The sequence below is a fragment of the Melospiza melodia genome, chromosome 1 (genome assembly GCF_035770615.1).
Source record: "Melospiza melodia melodia isolate bMelMel2 chromosome 1, bMelMel2.pri, whole genome shotgun sequence".
NCBI classification, from domain to species: Eukaryota; Metazoa; Chordata; class Aves; order Passeriformes; family Passerellidae; genus Melospiza; species Melospiza melodia.
This window is the reverse complement of record NC_086194.1, coordinates 90,520,034-90,544,650: the sequence shown is the minus strand read 5'-3', so window position 1 is coordinate 90,544,650 and position 24,617 is coordinate 90,520,034. Positions and strand designations below refer to the sequence as shown.

General features: G+C 53.3%; 2 protein-coding genes across 2 annotated transcripts in view; one reads left to right on the top strand and one right to left on the bottom strand.

Annotated features, from left to right (window-relative positions):
* The window catches only part of GMDS (GDP-mannose 4,6-dehydratase), a 409,268-nt gene extending 404,688 nt beyond the window's left edge, over window positions 1-4,580 (top strand). The window contains exons 10-11 of the mRNA XM_063161557.1: window positions 3,071-3,139; window positions 3,606-4,580. Coding sequence (XP_063017627.1) covers window positions 3,071-3,139; window positions 3,606-3,668 — 132 coding nt within the window. The 3' untranslated portion in view covers window positions 3,669-4,580. The remainder of the gene's footprint in view (window positions 1-3,070; window positions 3,140-3,605) is intronic.
* Window positions 4,581-14,155: 9,575 nt separating this feature from the next.
* Window positions 14,156-18,254, bottom strand: FOXC1 (forkhead box C1). The gene has a single exon (XM_063177403.1). It carries the CDS (start codon window positions 18,234-18,236, stop codon window positions 16,530-16,532), a length of 1,707 nt encoding a protein of 568 aa, XP_063033473.1. The 5' UTR covers window positions 18,237-18,254; the 3' UTR covers window positions 14,156-16,529.
* Window positions 18,255-24,617: the final 6,363 nt, after the last annotated feature.

Below are 24,617 nucleotides of genomic sequence, written 5' to 3'. Positions count from 1 at the left end.
AAAATAAAAATTCAGGTTTTCTCCAATGGAATCTGATCTCTTCTTTCTTCGCTTTCTGATCTGATTGTAGTTCCAGAAAGTGATGCCTTGCTATTGAAAACTTAATACATTTTAATGATTAATATACCAGAGGGGTTTTTTGGATGGTGGGGTTGTTTGTGGAATTTTTTTTTCCTTTTGGAAGCCTGACAGATGCATCTCTGGTTTCAGTGAAAGTCTTAAACAATATAAAGAAGCAGTCATTTTGTTCCAAGAGAAGCTTTTTTTTTTTTTTTTAATATTCTTATTTTATTGTAATTACCTTATTGTTTTCATATTATGAGCTACTTGTAGAAAAATACAGGAAACGTGACTGCAATACAATCCTTTAATCAGGAATAGCTTTGTTCCAGTCATCATTTCCATTCAGTGTCGAAGCTTTGGCTAATAAGAATACAATCAAACCTTGAGTTTAGGCGTAATATGGTGTTAATATTATAGTTTCATTTGGCCTCTGTACCTAGTAACTTCTCTCAGTGAACCTTTTCAAAAGTGCCTAGGAGATATTCTCTCTGTAATGCTGTTTTCAAATAAATTAACAAAGTTGTGTTCCTTAAAAGGACACAAACTTCTTCAGAAGAGTCACTTAAAATCTTTTAGCCCAAGTCAGCTGGAGAATTTGTATTATCATATATATTAAATATTCCATTATTTCCCCCTTTTTCTTTTTTTCTCACAGATAATGCCTTAATACCTTTACTACATTATTGTTAAAGCTTGTGATTTTTTTAAAGGAAAAACATGAGGGATTTTATACCTAGATGGCTTCAACATACTAATTGTTTGTGTGACCTCTGTGTATAATCCAGCACTGCAAATACTTCCCTTTTACTGATTTGCAGCCTCCCCCCAATCATATTTTGGCCTACTCAGCAGATGAGTGTTTATGTTTTTGAATAAAGGGCTGGAATTAGGTAAAGTATTTTTGTAGATGATCTGTTTTAAGAAAAAGCATTTGTCCAAGACAGTTAAAAGACTGCTCCCAAGCTGTTCAAAAGCAGAATGCAGCTACATGCAGCAAGCCATGGCAATTCGTTTTGTGCTTCCTAGTAATTTTTTCTTTAAAATGGGAAGCCAGTACCTTAGATAAGGATTAGTTTCAAAGTATGCTTTTGATACAAAGATTGTGGATGTAAAAGTTTTACTTACACAGCATTTATAAAAATGAAAATCTAAGTTTGATGATATAGCTTTTATGACAGAAAACTAGGTGATATTAAAACACTTCACTTCTAGCTAATGGCTTGAATTAGGGCTGAATAAAAGGCAATTGTTTTTATACCGAAATTATTGTTTTATGAAGGATTTCCTTGTTTCCAGACACATATATATACACATGTATGTAAATTAACTGAACTCCAGATAAAAGACATACCTCCATGAGCACATTAGAGTCTGATCCAAATTTTATCAGAGTTAATGGGCGACTTTCCCATTTCAAACCAGATTCTGCAATCCATATTCACACGACCCTCCAGGGGATCCCTCAAGTTGATGCAGTTTTGCATGACTTGGCCTCAATTGTCTGCTGCAGTTTCAAAAAGCCCATTATAGGGCTGCAGTAGGAAATCATTTAGTCTAATTTAAGGAAATCATGGCACTTTTTAAATTTTCATATCGTTTTGTTCTGATCCATCTGTTTACTCTCTTCTGAAGGCAGGATGAAATGCTTTTTAACCTAAAGACTGAACTAGTAAAACTGCTGCCTGGAATAAGTCTCAGCAGACGTGTTTGTTCCACATCCCCTGCTTCAGTGCCATATTTCCTCTGGTGGATTTCCTCTGCTCCTGGAAGCACGCTGTCTAGCTTTCTTGTGCACAATTATGAAGAATTTCCTACATTTTACTGCACAGGATGAGGTGATTTTGGAAGTTAACATGACCTGAACCACATAAGATAACAGAGAGCATCTGAAAAATGTAGCATGCAGTATTACAAGTTAAAAAAAAAAATCTACATTCACAAAATACTCCTTAGCTCCACCGCTGGTCAGAGGGTGGAAGAGGGAGAGAAAAAGCAGTTCTTGCATTTTTCTGGAGAGCCTGCTGTGTTACCACCACAAAGTCAAATAAAAGAGAAGAATTCATCCTTAGCTTTGTTGTTCTGTAACCAAGCTGGGTTTGTTTGGGTTTCTTTAAACCTAGACAGATATAATTTTATTATTTATTGCTACAAAGATACACAGCTTGTGAGAAGAGATGATATATTTTATTCAATCAACACATACATTTGGAAAAAACTAACTGTTTAAACACTGTCTTCCAATTTTAAAGAAAGATACAGCCAGTTTTTGTATTCAATTAGAAATGCAGTTAAAGGAGATTTTGTCTTTGTTTAATTTTATTACATTATGTTTGATGACTGGTTGTGGGATTGTTTTGGTGTGGTAGCTCTTTTAAGGATACTTGAACAGTAAGGTGAACATGACCAAAGTCTTGGTTTCTGTAATGATTTCAAGGCAATTTCTTTTCATTTATGAGATATTTAAACTTTTATTTGCAGTCAAAATACTCTAGGAAAAAAATATGCGCACATTCAAAAGCTGGGTGTTTACTGGTGTTGCATGTGGTTACCCACACCCATAACAATCTTTCAGCATCATTTGTCGGTGATCATGTTTTTATTTGAAAGAGACTAGGTGCCTTTTTTGCTGTGTGATTTATATTATTTAAACAAACAGGGGAAAAGAATTTTATTCAGCTCATTCTCCAGCATGACTAAGATGTACAATAACGTCTTATAAAATGTTCACTGTTGTACGGCTGTAAGGCTGGAGTTCAAGCCCTCTGTGTACACACAAAAAATAACTCTTTCCATCTGAAATAGCCTGGCAAAAGGATGCTGCCTCCTGCTGATTTAATAGGCATATGAGCTTCCACTAAAATTGCATCTTCAAGAGAAATAATTTGTCCTTGGGAGAGTCCAGTAGTGAGAGTCCACACTCAGCCCACAGGGAAGCAGGAGCAATGGGGAGGCCATCGGGGTGGGGAAGGTAGTGGTCCTTACAGTGCCTCTCTCTTCTTTTCCACAGGATTTTCTGCAAGGAGACTGCACCAAAGCCAGGCAAAAGCTGAACTGGAAGCCCAGAGTCACGTTTGATGTGAGAGGTCCTTCTGTTGTACCTGCTGGGTGTTCACGTCCTCTAAAAACAATTCCCAGGGAGGGGAAAGGAAGGGGGACACCTCTGTGTGGGGTGACCTGGGCACCCTGAGAAACCCCATTTTGGGTGCCTCTGCATGGATCCTTGCTTTGCAGAAAGCAGACACGGTGGCAGCTGTGGGCATCCCAGGGCACAGCAGCGCACTGACACACCAGGGCCTGGGCCAGGGCTGCACTGTGATGGCCCAACAAGGCCCCAGAATCATCTCCTGGTTCTGCTATGGGAAGGGCCCAACAAGGCCGCAAAATCATCTCCTGGTTCTGCTGTGGGAGGGCCCAAAACCACTCCATCCTTTCCTGGTTCTGCTGTGGGGGCCAGGGGGGGACTTGTCATGCTCTGGGGCATTCCTGACATGCTGCCATTTGTCCCTGCACTGGGGCCTCATCTGTCTCTCTCCTTCCTGCAGGAGCTGGTGAGGGAGATGGTGGACGCTGACGTGGAGCTCATGAGGAACAACCCCAACGCCTGAGCCCTGGCTGGGCCCAGCAGGCATCACAGGAGCCATGCCACAGATGGCCAGCACTGCCATAAGCCACCAGGGTGGGCAGCTGGTCCTCCCTGTGATGGTTTTATTGTTGGCCTGCCTGTGTCTAAAAGACCACTTTTATTCCTGCCTCCACCCTCTACATCCTCCCAGTGCCTCTTGCCCCATACATCATCCCAGGGCCAGCTCTGCCTGGGCTAAATTTGTCTTCTGCCACTAACTGGGGAAGGATCATACTGTACCTGAAAAATTGATCAGCCAAACCCATTGATTTCATTTTTAGTTGAGACTTGTCTTTCTGTTCTGTAGGACCTCCAGCACATTTTTAGTACTTAATCCCATTTGAGAAAAAAAAACATTCCCTGCCCCCCACTCCTCCCTTCTCCTCATCAGCAGACCTTTGGTGCAAACATGGGCTCACCATGCCTCCAGACCTTGTTCCACAGCTTGCCCTTTCTGCCTTTCCTGAACACTCCTTGTTTTTCTTTCCTGCAGCCTTACCTCCACCCCAGCAGCCCATTCCCAGCACCTGAACTCTGTAAAAGTTTGGATAACTTGATATAACTTGCAGTGAAATCGCCTTTTGACCATGCTGAATTAATTCCTAATTGCTGGAATCGCTTTCAAACCAGTCAAGCTGGGGCTTGTATATGTTTTTCAGATCTTCATTTCAGAGTGTGCATGAGTCACAGAAAGCCTTTTTGTCCAGCACCTTCTCAATCCGGGGAGATTAGGGTGTTTTGATTTTTGACCCCCTCCCCCAAGAATCAAACCATTCCCCTTCCACCCTCTTCCTGCTTACTATAATTAAACCTCAGACAGGAGCCTGAAGCATTTCAAAAGATGACTTAAGAAATAAAAACAAAATAAATAAAAAAAGCTTTAAAAAAATAGAAACTTCAAGGTGAGTAAATATTTTTTTGCTTTTTGTGCCAAGGTACCTGGGTTATCCAGAGGTCGTCAAGCCCATACATTTCCCGTTGGTTTAGGATCTTCCACCCACCAATTACTCCCATCATTTTAACTTTATGCCTGGAAGTGAGCAAAGAGCAAGATTCACAGGAGGGAGGCACACAGGAGATACACTTACTTCAAGTGCATCTCCTGCTTTTTAACTTCGTCTAGGGGGGACCCCTGTTAAAAGGAGGCCAATCGCGGGGTGGGGGGGGTAGCTGTGCCCAGGAGCGATTCCATGATGGAAGTGATGCAGGTGACAGGAGCTGGAGAGCAGCCCCGGGGGAGCCGGGAGGATGCTCCATGCTCCGCTCTCCAAGGGCGGCATTTGCCGGAGGTGCCGCGGGAAATGCGCGGCGCGGAGCGGAGCGCGCCCGGGCAACCGGAGCCGCCGCTTCCTTTGGGGCTGTTCCTTCCAAAGCGCGAGGGGGGAAAGGGAAACGTGGGAGCCCGGCCGCTGCTTGAGACCCTGCCTACAGGTGCACAGAGTAGGAGCCCGAAGGCGGAGAGGAGAAGAGGCTGCGGAGGCAGAAGGATGTCCCTCTTACATTTCCCCGCGCGTGTGAAGCTCTCCAGCCCGCACGCAGTTTCCGCGGCACCCTCGGGAACCTTCCAGCACAGACCAACGCCGAGCAGGTCACGGACACTCAGTCCGGAGGCCTGGACCTCCCTACGGCATCACACACACATTGCCACTCACCTCCTGTGGGTATATTTATAAAAACCCTCCTTGGGTGTTTTTCTCCTCGAACGGGTGCGACTCCACGGCTGCCCCCCGCTTTATTTTTAAGAGTAAACCAGCACTAATCCCCCTTCCCGTGGGCGCATGTCCATGCATTAGCTGCGCTCTTCCGCAGCGTTCACCCCGCGTGGATCTCCTGCACAGCCCTCGCGGGACGCGCTCGCCCCTGTGCCGTGGGCACCCGCTGCGGCTGCCTCCGCACCCTGCCACGGCCGGGCGGCTCTCCCGTGCCCAGCGCTTTCCCCCCCGCCCCGGGGCCGCGGAGGGAAGGGAAGGGGAGGGGAGGGGAGCGGAGGGGGCGAGCTCCCTCTGCCCGGCCGCACCGAGGGCTGCGCCCGCCTCAGCGCCTCGGCCAGGCGGTCACGGGCTGCGGGTGGCGGGTCTTTGGTGGCGAGCAGAACAATTATTTTTAAAAGTGTTCCAGCGCTTTTATGGGAAGGCGTTTTTTATGGCAGCAAACTACTTTTTCGCTTACAGTGATTCACTAGCAGGCTTGCTGGTACATCTGAATATTAGCTTACACGTCGCTGCCGAGGACTGAGAGCTTCGACTTCAGGGTCTTTTCTTTGGCATCTCTCACCGTAGCACACTCCAGAGAAGCATTTTCGTTCTCTGGTTTCTCTGTCTATATTGGAGAACAAATTGGGAAAAAGATGGGAAAGTGAAAACTGATTCTATACCAAGCAGTCCCTCGCGGTGGCCTGGTGCTGGGTGTCTTTCTGCTGCCTTTGTAGGGACAAAACAAAAAAAGGTCCTGGTCATGACAGGACAAAATGTACACTGCCCCACTGCTTTTTACCATTTGGCAAAGGTCAGAACTGCTTTTCGGTTCCCCTAACACTACCTTCCTGCCTGATTCTTAATTGCTCCTAAAGTACCGCTCTTTGACCACGGGACCACGTCTTGAAAACGAAATAAATAATAACTTGCCAGCAAAACAAAACAAACCACTAACAAGCTTCAACTTAGAGAGATGATAAGGTATATGTAGCTGATACACCAGCTACAGACTTGTGTTCTCCACATCAGTTTCGTGTGCACGTCAAGCGTTTTCTGCGCACAGGATCGAAAGATACATTCCCCCTCTGCCCGTCTCTGGTCTCATGTACTTGCAGTACTCATGTACTGCAACACTGCAGCTTCGTTAATAGAAAAGAGGAGCCTCAGTAGTAAATAACCGAGCAGGCCCCCAGTCCCTCACATCTTTCGCAAGCTCCCAACCATCCTCAGCACAGCACCGAACAAAAAGAAAAACACGATGGGTTTAACCTTTCCCGGAACCGCTGTGGCACCGGCCGGGAAAGGCCGGTTGGTGGCCAGGGCCTGACTACACACACCCTGCCCTGCCCGGAGCCGGGAATACGGGCCCGGGACTCTTTCGGGGGTCCCCACCCGGACAGCCTGTTCCACTACGTCGTGGGAAGAGGAGAGTCCACCCCGCGCCGCTGCTGCGGGGAGAAGCAGGATAGCAGTGGTGCGGGCTGCCCGGGAGTGCGCCCCGTCAGGAACAGGGGACTCGGGCGGGCAGGGAGAGGAGAGAGGGCCCAGCTGCTGCCCAGCGAGCTGCACAGGGCTGGGGCCCGGTGGGGAAGGCCGGCCTGGCCCTGCCTGCGGCTCCCTGCCCGGCAGCGCCAGGAATTACGAGCAGCGACGGCCGGGCCCGCTCCACCGCGCCCGCCGCCTGTCAGCGCCGCCGCCGCCGCACCGCGTCTCTCAGCCATAACTCAGCCCTCGCCTCCGCCATACGGGTCGCTGCCCTTCCCCAGAACCTGTTGTGACAACGGTACCACAAGAGCCCTTTTAAAACTTTTTTTTCCTTCTCTGGAGGCCTTTCAGGCCACTCGTGGGCTTGCAGGCAGCAAGGAGCGCGGCGGGGGCTGAGGTGGGGTGGCCCCAGGGGAGCACAAGCCCTTGGCACTCCCGCCAGCGGCCGGGCCGGGGGTCGGCGCTGCCCCAGGGCCCGCCGGCGACACAGCTGGCCCGCCCGCCGCCCTCCGCCCGGCCCCGGTGCGGAAGGCCGGCGAGACAAAGCGACGGGGCTCTCCGCGGGGTCGCAGGGCAAAACCGCCAGCGCCATCTAAAAATACGCCTCGAAGCTTGGAGAGCAAGCCCGAAGGGTAAAAGCACATGGGGGCTGAAGGCAGCGCAGCCCCTCTCCTCGGGCTCCAACACGGCTTAGGGGGGTGGTGGGAAGAGGCTCTGCGGCCGGCACTGGTGGCTCTCGGAGACGCATCGAGTGCTGCAAGGTATTTAGAAAAATAAAATTTAGGTGTAAATTGGGAGAATGGAAGAGTCTGCCCCGCCACCACCTCCCCCCGATGCCTTGCACATAAAGCAGCCACGTCCCCCCCGGGCGGACATGAGGGTCACATCCTCTTCCCGCTGCTCGCCCGGCCGGGAAGGCGCGCTCGGGGCTGTCCCGGAGCAGCGCGGGGAGAGGGGCACCGGGCGGGGGTCGCCGCCCCTCCCGCCTGCGGGTGGCAGGCTTGCAGGGGTGGGAGGCAAGGGGAGGCCCCCGTCGGCTCGCAGGGCCGCGCTCCTGCCTCCCCTTGTGACCCCCCTTCACCTCTGAGGGTTCGCTGGCTGAGCATTGTCTCCAGACACAACAAAACCAGGACGGAGCCCTGGAGCAGGCAGGGCTCCAACGTTTTGACGGGTGGAAGAAAAACATCAACAGATACTTCGCAATTATTTGGTGATGGGGGCTAAAGGAGAGGCGGGCGGGGGAGAGGTCGCTTCGCAGCAGCAGACGCTAATTGCAACCTTTGCTTTGCTAATGAGCTCGCACCGGTGCATTCCGCGGACATCACTGTCCCACCCCCCCGGCGGAGCGCTTGGGGGGTGGGAAATGGCGTCGGGAGAAAGTCGTAATTTTTCTGCAATTCGTTATTCAATTTTTAAATCCACCCCATCCTTGAGAGGCGAGGCTAGAAGCGCTGGCCGCCAGCACTTTCATAAATCCTCGCTTGGGGAGAATGGCGGGGAGCTCCTCGCTGGCAGGGGCGAGCTGTGCGAGCGCCCGGCCCCGTCCCACGCCGCGGGCAGCCGGGCATGCCCGGCCCGGGGCTGGCAGGGCGACGTGTCCTCCGCCCGCTTACGGCTTCAGCCTCCGCACAACCGGGCCGGGGGAAATGCACACACAGAACACATGCAGAAAATAGAGTTTCTCTCGAAACCCGCATCAAAACGGCACTGGGAATGTATTTATACTGCGCAATCTTGCAAGCACCGACATTGTTTAAACAATTCACTTCTGCTACGGACGATATTATCAGTACTTTTGCATTATCGTTCAATGGAAAACATTCTTCTTTTTCCTTATTTTAAATATTTATTTTTTTTAAAAGGGGGGAAAAAGAGGAATAAAAGGAAAGAAATTAAACTCGGCAGCTTAAATGTTCTGGCAAGTAAATAAATTCCAGGAACATTTTGGGAAAAAGGTTTATGGCCTTTCTTTCCTGATCCGAGCACTTGCCTTCCGAGGGATGATGGTTGTAGTGATATGACCTGTTTATTCATCGATTCATATAATATATAAATATCTTGAAATCGTGAGTGTAATAATTTGCGTTTTTTCTACTGGAGGAAATTCAGCTATTTTAAGAGTTAATGGTTCTAAATGTGTTGGTTTTCCTGGATTCTCCCCAGAGGTGATGGGGGCTGGAAAGGAGGGGGGATTCCAGTTTGGGGTTTTCACTGCTGTTTTTTTTAATTCTGCTGAACGCAATCTAAAGCATCTGACCTGAACGTGGGGTGATACACGGCACAACCAAGCCCCCTGACACCTAAAGGTCAGGTGAAAGTCCCCAGCAGGTAAGTTGTGGGCCGGCTGCCTGCCCATCTCACTTTGCTCTCTGGCTCACAAATTGTTCCCTTCTGCCCACCCAAGTCGTTTCAAGCTGTGTTTGTTTAGGGGGCAAAAAAAAAATTATTGCCGAACACCCAATTCTCTTTCAGACGGAGATCCTGAGAGCCCTCACCGGTAGCTCGGGCTGCCTTCCCTTCGCTCTCCGTCCTGGCGCTTTTTAACAGCCATTATTTTGTGGCACACGCATGCTAAGCAAGGCACAAGCTACGGGCCTAGAAGGTCGCAGAGGTGTGTAAAATACATTCAGGGGGTGAGGGAGAAATTCCCCCCACCTCCCAAAGACCCTGCCTGCTTAAAGGAGGGAGGGAAACTGCCGGCTACTTCCCAGGTCCGCGCAGCACAGAACACTGGCGTAGCAGGCCAGGACAAAAAGCTGTCCCTCGGGTCGCAGGGGCTTCCCCGTCTGTTCCCTGAGCACCACAGCCCTCCGACGGGCCTGTTCCTCCGAGCCCGGCACCCTCCGACCGTCGGGGGTCCGACGAGCACCACCTCGCAGCCGCTTGCCAAATTGCTGGGCGCCAGCAGCCTCAGCACCGAACTACACTCAAGGGATTAGTCCCAAATGGCACGGAGGGCTCCCGCTCCGGCCAGACCAGCCGGAGTTACCCTCTGGAGTTCTGGGGCTTACTTCTCTGGCCGTCCAAGCAGGTCTTTTAGGACGTCTCGTTGGGAAATGAGGGGTCCTCCCATTGTGGTCCCCCAGATCGATTGCTAACGCTACCTGCAAGGCCAGCCCCGGCCTAGGACAAGGCCTGCCGGCTGCCCCAGGTGCGTGTGTACCATTTTAAGGGGGAATGGGGGGCTCAGCAGTGCTGCGAGGGCTCCCCGGTGCCCCCACCAGGGTACGGGGCTGCCGCCCGGCCCCGCAACTACCGGGTAAGGAGCCGGCCCTCTCCCCCTCCACCCCCCTCCATGCGGCTATTGTTTCGTTCAATTAGGCTCCGCTTGATAAAAAACAATCGCTCGTTAACCCTCGCCCTCCTCCCTCCCGGCTGGTGTGTTGTGAATGGCGACATCGTCTCCCTTGACCCCCGTCTCCTTTTCTGTCTTTCTGTCCCCTGAAAAATGATTCCGCGAGCTCTGATTGAATTTTATTCCTTCCTGACCTGGCCCGTTTTTATTGCATGGACACCATCAATCTTGACCTAACGCGACGTTTGTTTATTACTTTGGAAAGAAGCGAATGGCTTTATGAGCCCCAGCGTAATTAAACCAGGAGGGCTACGCTCACCGTGGCACCGCACCACCTTTGGGGCGGATTCACAACAGACAAGACGCCGGGGAGGCGAGGCAGAAGGGAAAAGGAAAAAAAAGCTGGGGGGGGACCGATACGGGAATGATGACTGGTACCCTCCCAGCCCGTGAGTTTGTGACCGAAATACGGGACCGAAACCCGCGCACGTCCCTGGGGAGCTCCGAGCGGTTCCCTTAGAGCACAGCCACCCCAGGCTCGCCAGCCTCTTGCGCATCTTACCGCGCAAACCTGGGCGCGCCCTCCGCGCCACCCCGGCTGCGCGCTACCTGCGCCCCCGCGCAGCCACAGCTCAGCCTCGCACGCCCTGACAGCGCGCACCACCGTGTCCTCATCTCCCTCCTAGCCTAAAAAACCCCACCAAAATCCACAAAACAAAAACGACCCCCACCCCCCTCAAAAAAAATCCGAAAAAACCTAATCAAAAGATTAGCTCATCTCAAAGTGCAGACGAATTTAGCCAACACGACTGGTCTCAGCACAGGGAGACGGGGAAAATGGACTGAGTACGCGAAGGAGTTTAAATCACTTTAAGAGTGAAATTAATTGAAAGCTAATGTTCGATTAGCCGTCGCTGTTGAAATGGTTTATTTCGGGAAGCGGACGGGGGAGAGCTTCCAGGGGCCGCGCCGCACCGCAGCTCTCCTGCGCTGTGCACTGGAGCCATGTGCGCGCCTCGGCGCTACACGCTTTTGCCTACGCAATCAACGACGTAATGAAGACTGAGCACTTTTACCTCACGCTCATCTCTACGCGGGCGCGGAGAGGCGCGCAGCCCCCGACCGTGCGCCACCGCTCCTTTCCCGCGCTGCCTCCCGCACAGCCCGCACAGCCTGCAAAGCCCGCACAACCCGCATAGCCCGCACAGCCCGCACAGCCCGCACAGCCCGCAGAACCCGCACAACCCGCACAGCCCGCACAACCCGCACAACCCGCACAATCCGCACAGCCCGCACAACCCGCACAGCCCGCACAACCCGCACAGCCCGCACAACCCGCACAACCCGCACAGCCCGCACAACCCGCACAGCCCGCACAGCCCGCACAGCCCGCACAGTCCGCACAACCCGCACAGCCAGCACAGCCCGCACAGCCCGCACAGCCCGCAGAACCCGCACAGCCCGCACAGCCCGCACAGCCCGCACAGCCCGCAGAACCCGCACAACCCGCACAGCCCGCACAACCCGCACAACCCGCACAATCCGCACAGCCCGCACAACCCGCACAGCCCGCACAACCCGCACAGCCCGCACAACCCGCACAACCCGCACAGCCCGCACAACCCGCACAGCCCGCACAGCCCGCACAGCCCGCAGAACCCGCACAGCCCGCACAGCCCGCACACCCCGCACAGCCCGCACAGCCCGCAGAACCCGCACAGCCCGCACAACCCGCACAGCCCGCACAGCCCGCACAGCCCGCACAGCCCGCAGAACCCGCACAGCCCGCACAGCCCGCACAGCCTGCACAGCCCGCACAGCCCGCACAGCCCGCACAGCCCGCAGCAGCTTTTGCGTGCGCCAAGCGCGACTCGCCCGAAACGCCCAAGCCAAGCCTCCAGAGGACAGGGCGAAACTCTAAGCTCGTCCTGCTCCAGCGGCGTGCTTTTGGGGAGGTGAGAGCAGCGTACAGGCAGCTGGTCAAAGCGCTGCAGCCTCAGAGTTACCAACAGCGTTACGAAGTTGTGCCCGGCTATGAAAATAGCCTCTAACTTCGAAACGCCTTTCTCGAACTTCTTGGCTATCAGAAAGGGTCCCAGATATCATAAAACGCCGGTTTGGAACCACTCCATTAATGTCTCTATCCACAAAACAGCCCCACCATGTTCTCCATCTGACCTGGCCTGTGGCGGTAGGGAAGGGGTTTTAATCCATGCCCTCTCGACTATCTGCATGCATTTCTCTGCTATTTTTGATTATGACCTTTGCATAATAGGAACATAATATGAACTGTAATTACTTTAAGAAGAAATACTAAGGAGGAAACTTAGAAAGGAGAATATTCCTCCTCTCTACGTTTTCCACAGTTTAAGTGACAGATGAGCGAGTACAAGTGAGAAACCACCAGAACCACCACGAAAATGGAATGGTTCCTCAAATCTATTAAAAAAATAATTTTTGTTTTATAGACAAAAAGCAAAGCAACAGTTTGGAAAACTACAAAAAAAATCAGTTTGAGCTAAAAAAACAAAAACACCACAAAGCGCCGTGCTAACCTGGCGCCTAAATGACCTCTCCGCAGGCATGGCTGGGGCCAAGTGTCCCCGTTTGCTGTAGGGACTGCCACCGCAGATGTCGAGGCCTTACGGGGACACCTCTCAGCGCACGTCCCGTGCCCACCGCTGCGCAAGGTCGCACCGCATCTCCCGTGGCGTTCAGGGCAGGCCCAGTTCTGCTGGGAGACAATCACAGGTCAGAAGGGACGCTCGCTCGGGTTTGCCTCCTGTGCGCAAGAGGAGGGAAGCACAGGAGGAACAAGGGTTCGTGCCCCACGCTGGGCCCCACGCCCGCAGTTCACGATGGCAGATGCCCCGCTCCCTGCCTCCCATCGCGCTGCCCCAGCCCGGGAAGATTTCTAGCGAGCCTGCTCGGCCTTTCCCCATCCCAGCAGCTGCCTCACGACGAAGGTCCGGCCCGGCAGAGCCCAGAGATGCCGACCCCCGTCCGTGCAATGTCGCGCAGGCAGGGACCCGCGGTACCGGGCTGCGCGCCCGGCGGGGCTCCCGCGGCCAAGCCCGCACCTTCCACTGCCTGCCGCGGGGACAGCCAGCACTGCTAACCTTATTTTCGTTGTGATCAATTTCTGTGGGGAGCGGGAGAAAAAAAGATTATGATTATGATTGTGATAATAATTTAAATAAAGCAGTGTTTTTAAAACTCAAGACGAAGGCACGCGTGTGCGGTGAGCCAGCTCGTCACACCGAGAAGCAGGAGGTGACCTCCGCCGACACCACGCACGTCACTTCAGGAAAGGGATCCCCTCCGGGGGCAGAAGATCCCGACACGACCTACCTGCGGCCGAGAGGGAAGTTTCCCTGTGCCCTCCCGGCCCGCCGAGCCCGCACCGCCCGCCCTTTCGCAGCCAGGGCCACGGGCAGCGCAAGTTGCGCGGCCGCCCCGCGGCAGAGGGTCGCGCACCGCCCCGAGCATTAGCAGTAATTACACACGGCACTTGTTCAAGCCTCGCACGGCCCCCCAGCTTCCCCAGCCGAGCAGCACCACTGACAATGCAACGGGTTATTAAACAAGCCGGGCTGACAACTGCGCTCCCCACTATTTATTTTCGCCGCAAACACCCTACCGCTGCAGACCGCTGAGAAAACCCAAACTACAGGAAAGCCGGCGCCTGATCGCAACAAAAATAACAGGCAAATAGCAGGCTCAATCGCCTCTACCCTCTGCCTTCTTTAAATTTTATTTTTAATACATGACGGGGGGCAGGAATGGGCTTATTATGCAGCCACCCCGCTGGCAAACGCATGTGCCAAGGCAGAGGGAGCTGCCCCGCCGAGGGTCCCCTCTGAAGCGAGGGGAAGCGGGGCCGTAAGGCAGCGAGAGCCCCGCCGTGCCTCCGGCGCTGCAGCCCCGCTCCCAAGGAGGCGGCGGTGGGCGGGAGCCGCCAGCTCGCTGCCCCCGCTCGGTACCGGGAGAGGGACGGTGCGGAGCAGAAAGCGAGCCCCACCGAGAATAGGTAACATTTTGTTTCCCTTTACTGGTGAAAAACGGGGAGCAGAAATTAAAATATGTCCCTGGAGCGAAGGCGCTCAGCTTTGCTCGTCCTCCTCATCAGCTTTACCACAACTGAGCGATGGAGCGTTTAAGGTTCCCTTACCCAACTCAGCAAACAAATAAACGTAAATAAGGCACCCGGTAATCTTCGTAGAGGTACTAGCACGAAAAAGCAAAGACTACGCCATACTTAAATAAACGTGTTCTAAGCCCACGCGTTCTAAGATGACACACTCCCCCCGGTTCATTCCATCTGCTGGAGGTGTTTTCTAAACATGGGACTATTGCTTTGGAAGGAAGCACAGCTCAAAAGCGAGGTAATAAGGTTGAACTGTAAATACCTTTGTATTTATTTACAGCGTAACCCTTAACAATGCAACAGCAATTACTGCTAAGTGTTGCCTTTAGATAAGAGATTCTGATAGGAAACTGTATTATCTTGAAAGCAGTTTTTAGGCCTTAAATGTCTGTAATCAAATAAACTTATTTCCAAGTCTGACTGACAAGGCCGGTTCTTTTAAGTTAATGGATTTATTGCATTTTGGTGGTTACTTACAAAAGGGGAAGGTGATCCCCACTGACCGTAGTTTCTTAATAGTAAATTTTCCAGAAGGTAGAATTCTTGATCTGACAAGGTGCCAGTCTGTGCAGCACTCATTTGCTACCCTGGTAATATATATATTTTTTTCCGATTTGAGGAAAACTGAGGAAGGTAAGGAGAGGAAATAAAAAAAAAAAAAAAAAAGAAAGAAAAAAAGAAAAAAAAGAAAAAAGAAAAAAGAAAGAAAAACCAAACCAAAACAGCACCCAAGCAACTATATAAGAAAAATTCGCCCCCACAAAATATTTGAAAAATAATCTGTCCGAGCAATTGAGGTGCGGACCAGTGAAGTCCCTGAAGGACGGGAGTAATGCAGAGCTGTAAAGGTGTAAGGGTAGACTGTACAAGTACCCTTTAACACTACTACTCTTGCCCCTCGGCCCCGAAATAAAATAGAACTTTATGTGTTACAGAAGCGGCTTCACTGATGCGATTGCACGCTTTGCTATCACTTCTAAGAAGCAGTAATTTATATGCTGGCATTATATTTAAGAGTACACGTACTACAGATTATTTGGCATCTGCTATACACTGGAGTTTAGAAAAATATGCAATACGTATATGAAACTATAAATAAATACGTAATCCTTCTTTAAATATAGGTACATATGTAAATCCTAGATATAAATACATTCGAAACACACACAGAGCGATCGATAGCTCGACATATACAGTTACACATGGTCTGGAATCTAGTGCATGCACTTCTACCTCGGAGTTATCACTTAATATATCCTTACATAGGCATATCATTTAAAACAACCTAATGTCGCCATACTACTGTGTATGGTCAAATGTTTCCAGGTCTTGCCATTAATTGCTAAGAAAACGTGTTTGTTTATTTGCCAACTCAGAGCTGCCATGGGAAAGTATTTTTTTCCTAGCGGATAAGGCGAGCTGACTAAGTGGAACATATTGCAGAAGAGACTGAAAAGGGATTTTTCGACCTGGCAGTTCCTAAATGGTCTTTGGAATTTGTGCGGAGGGGAACAAGCTGTTCCAGCGACAAAGTCAGTTATGAAATCCCTTTTCCCTCTCTTTCTTTCTCTCTCTCTCTAAATGAAAGCATTAAAATATACAGACATGTAAAGGATCATTCCAACTGAATGGTAATTTATTAATAAACAAACAATGCAATACCTTCAGAATATTTTCAACAAAAAAAAAAAAAAAGAAAAATATTGATAGAATAAGATTAATACAGTTTCCCTTTTTATATATAGTGAAAAAAATCAGCGTTTCAGTCAATTATAACGTCACTTTTCAGGAAAGGGGGAAACACTTTCTGGCATTTGGTCCGCAACATCCAACTACAAATTAAAAATAAATTACTATGTCGCCATTTACATTTTAAAACAAGTCCTTGTAGAAGAGGAAGGGGAGGGGGAAAGAAGCTGGTACTCTACGCTGGACTTTTCGCTCCCTTTTAAACACGGGGCATGACAATACCTTAAGGGACGGGGAAGAGCGCGGGATGGGGGGCGGGAAAAAAAAAAAGTATTTCTCAAAGCAATTAGAAAAACAAAACTTACGTGTTATTGGAGTAACACTGTCCTTTAACAAACCAAGACATGCTTTGGGGCTGTCTCTGTACAAAAGCTTTTCGCGATGCGCCCGCTTCCCTCCGCGGGCGCTGCGAGGGCCGGCGGCTCGGTGCGGAGCGGAGCTGAGTTCCCGCGGTGTCCCCGCGACGGGGCGCGCTCAGAACTTGCCGCAGTCGTAGACGAAGGCCCCGGAGGTGCGGTAGAGCGGCTGGCTGCCGGGGAAGGCCATCTGACAGCTCCCGCCGCCCCCCGCCCCGCCGCCGCCGCCGCCGCCCCCTGCCCCGCTGCCTCCTCCGCCGCCGCCGCCGCCGCCGCCCGGCGAGGCGCTCAGCCCGAGCCGCGGCGCCTCGAACACCTCTCTCGGGGCGGCGGCGAAGCCCTGCTGCGGCCCCGCGTAGCCCGCCGCGCCCGCCAGCGGGCCCAGCTCCCCCGCCGCCGCCGCCGCCGCCGCCGCGGCCGCCGCCGCCTGGTTGAGGTACCAGGAGGCCAGGCGGCCCTGGTGCGGGTGCGGGTGGTGCCCCTCCTGGTGGCCGCCCGCCGCGCCGCCCAGCCCGCCGTGCCCCAGCGCCCCGCCGCCGCCGCCCCCCGCCCCGCCGCCGCCGCCGCCGCCGCCGCCGCCCGAGGGCATCGCGTACTCGGGCAGCGGGTCCTCGGCGGGGCTGGCGGCCGCGGAGGGCAGGTGGCCGGGCCGGTCGGCGCCGCCCGCCGCCGCGTACAGGCTCATGGCCTGCATGTTGCAGTGGTAGGTGCCGGCGGCGGCGCCGGCGGCCGCCTGGCCGCAGGGCGAGCCGTAGACGGAGCTGTGTCCCGGCGAGTATCCCCCGAGGGACAGCGCGGGCGGGATGCCGGTGCGCGGGGCGGCGGCGGCGGGGGCCAGGAGGCCGGCGCCCAGCTCGGCGGCGGCCTGCGGCGAGCCCCGCAGCGAGGTCATGATGTTGTCCACGCTGAAGCCCGGGCCGTGGTGGTGGGGCGGCGGCGGGGGCGGCGGCGGGGGCGGCGGGGGCTCGGGGGCCTCCAGGCTGAGGGAGCGGCTGGAGGGGAGGGTGCTGCGGGGGCTGCCGCCGCTGGAGAGGCTGCTGCTGCTGTCGGGGCTCTCGATCTTGGGCACGGCGCCGAGCGGCGGCGCGGCGCCCGGGGGGGACACGGCCTGCGGCGGCGAGGCCGTGCCGTTCTCCGTCTTGATGTCCTGGATGCGGACGGGCGGCGGCGGCGGCGCGGCGCTGCCCCCGGCGGGGCCGCCCTCGGGCTCGGCGGCGGCGGCGGGCGGCGGCGGGCGCGGCGGGGCATGGTCCTTGAGGTGCAGGCGGTCCTTCTCCTCCTTGTCCTTGACGGCGTCCTTCTTTTTGAAGCGGCGGCGGCGGCGGAGGAAGCTGCCGTTCTCGAACATGTTGTAGGAGTCGGGGTCGAGGGTCCAGTAGCTGCCCTTGCCGGGCTTCTTGTCGTCGCGGGGCACCTTGACGAAGCACTCGTTGAGGGAGAGGTTGTGGCGGATGCTGTTCTGCCAGCCCTGCTTGTTGTCCCGGTAGAAAGGGAACCGCTCCATGATGAACTGGTAGATCCCGTTCAAGGTGATCTTCTTATCGGGAGCGTTCTGGATGGCCATGGTGATGAGGGCTATGTAGCTGTAGGGCGGCTTCACCATATCCTTGGGCTGCGGCGGTGGCGTGTAGGGCCCGTAGGCTCGGGCCATGCCGGCCGGGTACTGCTCGTGGGCCGGGTGGGAGTACATGCTCATCGGGGCCGGCATGGCCGTGTAGCCCCCGCCGGCCGCCGCCGCAGCGGCACGGTAGTAGCTCTGCTCTCCGCCGAGGTACGGCACCACTCCTAGGGAGTTGGGACTGGACACGGAGTAGCGAGCCTGCATGTCCTCCCGTCAGCTTTCCCCCACCCTCCCCGCCGGACCAAACAGCGCGTCCCTTCCCCCTCCACCCCTCCGCCGCTCCGCGGACCGAGCTGGACCGGGCGGCCGGGCAACCCCCACCCCCCCACCCCCCCGGCGGAGCGCGGAAAAAGGGAGGAAGAATAACGACGGCAGCGCCGAAAGCCTCCTCTTCTTCGCCCGGGAAAGCCCACCGGCGAGCTCCCGCGCTCCACGCGGAGGGGGAAAAAAAAATCAAAAAAGGGGGGGAAAAAGGAGGGGGGACAAAAAAGGGGGAAAATGTTTTAAAAAAGAAAACGGCGGAGGAAAAAAAAAAAGTAATCGCAGCGGAGAAAGCAACTTCCAAACGCAGAAAGAGTATTAAGAAAATAAAACCTTTGCAAAGAGGCTCCCACGCTCCCAGTTCCTTGTTCCACGGGGATCTGCAACAAGTTGTCTGCAAAGGAGGGACAAAAGTAGAGGGATGTGTTTTGTTGGCTTTTTTAAGCGAGCAGAAGAAGAAAAAAATCCACCTTCCCGATCTCCCAGTGCAAAGTTTCCCTCTCTCTCTCCCTCTCGCTTTTTTTCAGTCTCTTTTTCAGTCGCAGGCTGCTTTGGGAAGCATCGGAAAAACTCCTGAACTTTTGAGCATCCGTCACCACGGCGAGAACTTTTTTACGCACTTACAGTTTTCTCCTTTTTTTTTTCCCTCCCTCTCCTCTCTCGGTCTCCCTTTTTTTTTTTTTTCCTCTCTTTTTTTTTTCTTTTCCTCCTTTTGCAGGCGGCTCGGCTCCGCCCCGCCGAGCCGGGCCGGCCAATGAGGGCCGGGAGACACCCCGGGCTCTGAATGAGGAGGGAAAAAAAAATAAAAAAGGAGAGACCGGGGAGGAGAAAAAAAAAAAAAAAAAAATAGAAAGCAAGAAAGAAAAAAATCCCACAGCAGCAGCTCCGGGAGTTGTAGCGCTCGGGGACCGGCCACACACACTCGAGGGCACACGCGGGCGCCCTGAGCGCGGCGGAGCCCCGCGCTCTCTCAGGCCGCTGCGCACCCGCGGGGAGCCTCCAGCGCCCGCGCATCTTGCGGGCGACCCCTCCCGAGCCCCACTGCCCGCACACCCGCACACCCGCGTCCTTACACACGCACCGCGGGCACACGCACCACGTGCATGTCCTCACCAATATGCATGTACATATATGTATTTGTGCGTGTACACATGTATGTGTGTGCATGGAGCTTCCCCCGGAGCTCCTTCCACCCACGCGCGCACCCCGCGCTCTGCCACGCGTGTTTTCTCCACGAATGCTACTTCTCTTGTTATTTTTTATTATTATTATTATTCTTTGTTGTTGTTGCTGTTGTTGTGTGTGTGTGTAAACTCCTCGGTCTATTTTCTCCACACGTTCCGGTCGGGCTCTCTCCTCCCATTCCCTCCAGGCTGCCGCTCCTGCCGGTGTGCCGGCTCCGTGTCGCTGTGCCGGCTCCGTGCCGGTGTGCCGGCTCGCTCCCTGTCCGCCCCGGCCAGAAGCTCACCCCAGCTGCCTCCCACTCCCCACGCCCGCGGGGGGACGGCGAGAAAAGTGCATGTATGTGTGTGTATGTGTGTCTGTCTCTGTGTGTGCGTGTCTGTGTGTGTGTGCGTGTGTGTGGTGGGGTGCCCCCGCACCACTCTGCCTGCAGCCAGCTGCCTGCCTGACCAAACGCTTCTGAAGAGATTGCATTCCTCCGGTTGACAAGGGTTTGACGAATCCTGCAAAGCTCCTTTTTATTAATCAGCCACCGAGGGCTTTCCTCCCTCTGCCTGCAAAAGAAGCGCCCGCTGCCTCTGCTGTTTGTAAACACGGGCGCGTTTCTCTGAACGGGGTCTGTAGCTCGCCCCTTCAGGTAATCTTTGCGTGATGTGGGCTGTGATACGGAGAGGGGATCCTAGCTTTATCTCTTTACCCATTTGAGACGGAGAGGGCACAATTTAGTTGCTAGTCTGCTTCAGAGTGGATTCCGTGGTATGTCAGGTGTGTCAAAAGAAAAAAAAAAGGGGGGGGGGGGGAGAAAGAAGAACAAAATCCCTTAACTGCTTGGCCGGTTCTGCTGTGAAGATTTGATTTGCCTTTGTCTAACTATCTGAAATAACATTTGGGCTCTAATCAGAATAAGACTTTAACGGCAACTCAACGGGAACCGAGAGTGAAGGCTTGGTTATTTATTTTTTAAATTTTAATTTCAATTGTCTCTTACATTTGATGAATGAAGATTTTCTTTTCGTACTTTAAACGCGGGTGAAATTAATATACATTGTTTCACAGTAGTCCATTTTACCAACACTTCAGATATTCGAAATACAACCCAGTACTCTTCATTCACTTTGTAGCCCCATACCTCTGAAACTTCATTAGCGTTAATAACAGATCAGCTAAAAGGATTACCCTGAAATAATTTTAAGGGGTGAAATTTGTGCGGGAAAGACGTGTGTGTGGTGCGCTTGTGAGATGAATTACCCATCCTGATCCTGTGACACTAAAAATACGTTAAAAGACCCTTTTGGCTTCACTGATTTGAAACCCCCTTTCCACACTTTTTACTGTGATCGATTGCTTTGGGGATCATGCCTTTGGAGCGTGCTAAAGGCGCATCGTGTGCTTGGTGGTATTTTAGCAGGAATGGCTTTTCCTCTCAAACACCGATCTGTTGGTTATTAAAAAAAAAAAAAAAAAAACGGTATTTGAAATGAGATTCAAGTCATGGTAAGAAGGTAATTTATGTAGCTTAATATCTGCCCCTTTTCATATTCAAACGTAACGGGTCTCCTTTTGGTAGTAAATGTCAGTTCTTTAATGGTGAATACATTATCCCGTTTAGCCTGTTGTATTTCATCGTCTGGAATCTTTCACCTGCTCCTGCCTAATTACACTTTTTTCCCTTTCCTCCCACCACGGCAGAATTAATAAATGTGCAAGCACTGGACTAGATGTCAATTCCAACACTTTATATTTTCAAAACCTCTTTCTTGTTTTGCTGAGGAGGGGGAAAAAATGGAAAACGAGAAAGAAAAAGGGCATTTTAGCACGTTTCCATGCAGCCTGGGTCATCCGGTTTTCCCACGGTATTACCTGCCGTTAAAAACAATTTCCGTGGGCTTCCCGCTCGCTCCCTCGAGCGCCCGTAACGCGCCGCTCCGAGACCCGGAGCCTTCAGTGGCTTTTTCATTTTATCTGGACAATGTTGGCGGTAGCGAAGCTGTTTCACAGGCAAAGGTTGGAGTAACACCGAGAAGTTTCAGTACAGGGAAGGAGGGGAAGGGGGGGCATTAATCCGAAGCATTTTGCGTCTAATATATTTTGCAACAGCAACTCTGATGCTATAATTGCGAACTGACGCAACCAACGTGTGTTAAGTTACAGACCTCAACCCAGCAGGACTTTGGTTTCTCTGCTGGAGGCACAAAAGTCACCATTGTGAAGGTTCACAGTGGAATTTGGGGCTTGTGTGTGTGTGCGTGTTGAGGGAAAGCGACGTGTTTAGGGAGGCAGGAAGATCAATTTTCCCCCTGCTATCTTTGGATACCGCCCAGAACGAGTCCTTGGCGCTGGGTCTTCACGCACCCGGTGGCACGGCAGGGCTGCCTCTGCCCCTCACCAGCCCGGCCTGGGCGCGGGGCAGCCGCCCGGAGGTGTCCCGCCCGGCCCTGCCCAGGAGCGCAGCAGGGCGGCAGCGGCAGCCTCGGCCTCCGTGGGCCCCTGTCCCGCTGCCGCCGCCTGCCCAGGCCGGGCGAGGGACGCCGGCGGCGGGGCGGGAGCCCCGATGGGCAGAGCCAGGCCGGGGGAGCCGCGTTTGTCTTGAAACCCTCCGAGGATTCGTGTGTGTGGTCACTTGCAACCTTATTTAGGAAGATGTCAGAAAGAAAGATGACATCGGAGCGGTAGGCGGCGGGACTGGTATTTGACCTGGGCAAAGCCCAGGTGGACCCAAACAATTCTCTGTGCGTTGTCCTTCTCGCTCCTCTCAAAGACCTGGAGGTGAACTGCTCTCCAGCCCCGGGCTGTTTATGTTAAACGTAGTCAGAGCTTCGCTTCTCTGCCTTTCTTTTGGCTTCAACATCATAGCAGTGTCCCTGTAACTCCAAAAACCAGCCACCCAGCCCGGCTCTTCGCATCTCAGGATGCAGCTTTCCACGTTCTTTAAACAGCAGGCGACACCGCAGGAGAAAACCGCTGACATCCTTTCGAGGGGCAGGGAGGGAAGTTGATGGCATCAAATCTGTGCTTCACCAGTAGAAAAATCTGTTGTGCCGAAAGTCTCCTCTCTGTTTGCAGCCGCTGGACATGGGTGACAGCAATCCCTTCTTCCCTCCCTCGCTCTCGTTCTTGCACCAGCACCACTGCCATCTCAAGCCTGTGCAATTAAGCCGAGCTCTAAATGCAAGGTCTGTTTTGCGTGGCACTCAGTTAAGCAAACAGGCGTGATTGTTATTTTATTAACGTGGGTTAACAATTCCATAAATATGCCGAGGTAGTTTTCCAATCCAGGGCGTCTTTTATCTTGAGACATAAATAACACAACTTAATACGAAAATGAGCACTCCGTTCCCTGTGGCATCTTTAGCCTCTCGTTCTTGGCTGAGAAATAAATTATCCTTTGCAGTAAATGAGGCAGCAGACACCGGCTTCGTGCCATTCACGAGTGAAACACCTTAATTTCACGTTAGGTATCTAAAAGGGAATTTTGCGTTTAGTTTACAAAGAACCGAGACCATCAAGAGGTCGGAGCGTTTCATCTTCCCACGATAATTATCGCGGTTGTACATAAAATTTGTCTCTGTGACACAGGTTCGCAGAGATGTCGCAGCACTAAGAACAAGGACAAAAACCAGGCTGTGGGAAACTACTTGTGTTGTTTCTGCTGTAAAGTACATTCTGTGAAGCACTCACACACACACACACATACACACAGAGAGAAAAACCCGCAAGTGCGCAAGAAACCTTTAATTATTTGGTAGGTTCTCTAGCTTTGGCATCCAAAAGTAAAACACGATCATCTGAGCGGCTCAGGGTGTTAAAAATTCACTCCTAAACTGACAAGAGGATAGCCAGACATGGAACTTTATTTTCTTTTACTTTCCAAGGTCCCCTGTCCCTTTTGTGTTCCTTTTCCTCCCTTATTTCCTTCCTTTCTCTGGGAGGGGCAGCGAGGGCGGAGGGGGGCTCAATCCAGTGGATTCTCTGGATTCACATAAATGAAAACACACAGGGAGCAACGAAGCTGGGAGTATGAACCTTAGCAGCCCCGTCCCGCTCCATCTCCACCTATTGCTCTAGCAGACGAGAGGAGAGAGAGACTTATTTGTGTAAGGGTTTATTTACATTAGAATGAAGCGACAGTTCCTAGTCTGGGAAGTGATAAGTACTTGGCAAGTCATTAGGTAGCAGATAGAGATCAGCCCCTGGATACATAATTGCCTGCCTTTCCCATACTCGTTTTTGAGGGCTGGGAGCTTTCTCGGGAGGGTGCGCGGCGGAGTTAGTGGGGGTGCGGATGGGGGACGGCGGTGAGGGCGCTCAGCCCTGCCGAGAGCCACGACCGGGCGCTGCCCCGCTGCGGGGGCCAGCCCAAAGCCTGCCGCCCTCCGCCAAGGGCTGAGCGGGGGACACCCGCCCTCCAGCCGCGATGCCTGCGCGGGGGATAGCGGGCTAGCGAGTGCGGGAAGCCGCGAAGCCGCTTCCCCCCGTGAGCAGCGGCGGTGCTGCCCCGCTCGGTTCCGCTCGGTTCCGCTCGGCCCCGCTCGGCCCCGCTCGGCCCCGCTCGGCCCCGCTCGGCCCCGGCGCCACCTGCGCGGCGGGCGGCGCTGCGCGCTCCGCGGGCTCCCCCTGCCGGCCGCGGGCCCCGCCGGGCACCTGCCCGCGCCCTGCGCGCCCCCGTGTCGGGCGCGCTCCCGCGTGCCGGCGCCCGCGGGATTCAGCGCCACACGGAGCCTTCCCCGCTGCGGAGTCGCGAGTTTCGCTGTCAGAGTTGAGCGCTTGGGCGATGCCAGCTGTGCCCAGGCCTTATATTTCTCCCTCTGCCAAGGAATGTCTTTATTGGCTGCCAGGCTTGCCAGTAAAACTTGCGAAGGGAAAAGCGTTGGTTTCCAGGAAAGATACTTCTGTTTTCTAACCTCCCCCTTGCTGTCCAATTACTGATGCGTTCAACCTCCAAGGAGCAGCTTCGTAAAATTGTCTGGTAAACCCAGAGGCAGATGCCTTCACAGAGTGGCCACAGAGATGTGTAAATTTACACGCAAACACACAAGCACACCTACATGTACCCACGGTTTTCGAGGCATTTCAAAGGTTTTACAAGGCATTTATGGTTATTAAGTACAATCACACCAAAGAACTAGCCTCCTTTAAGGCTCC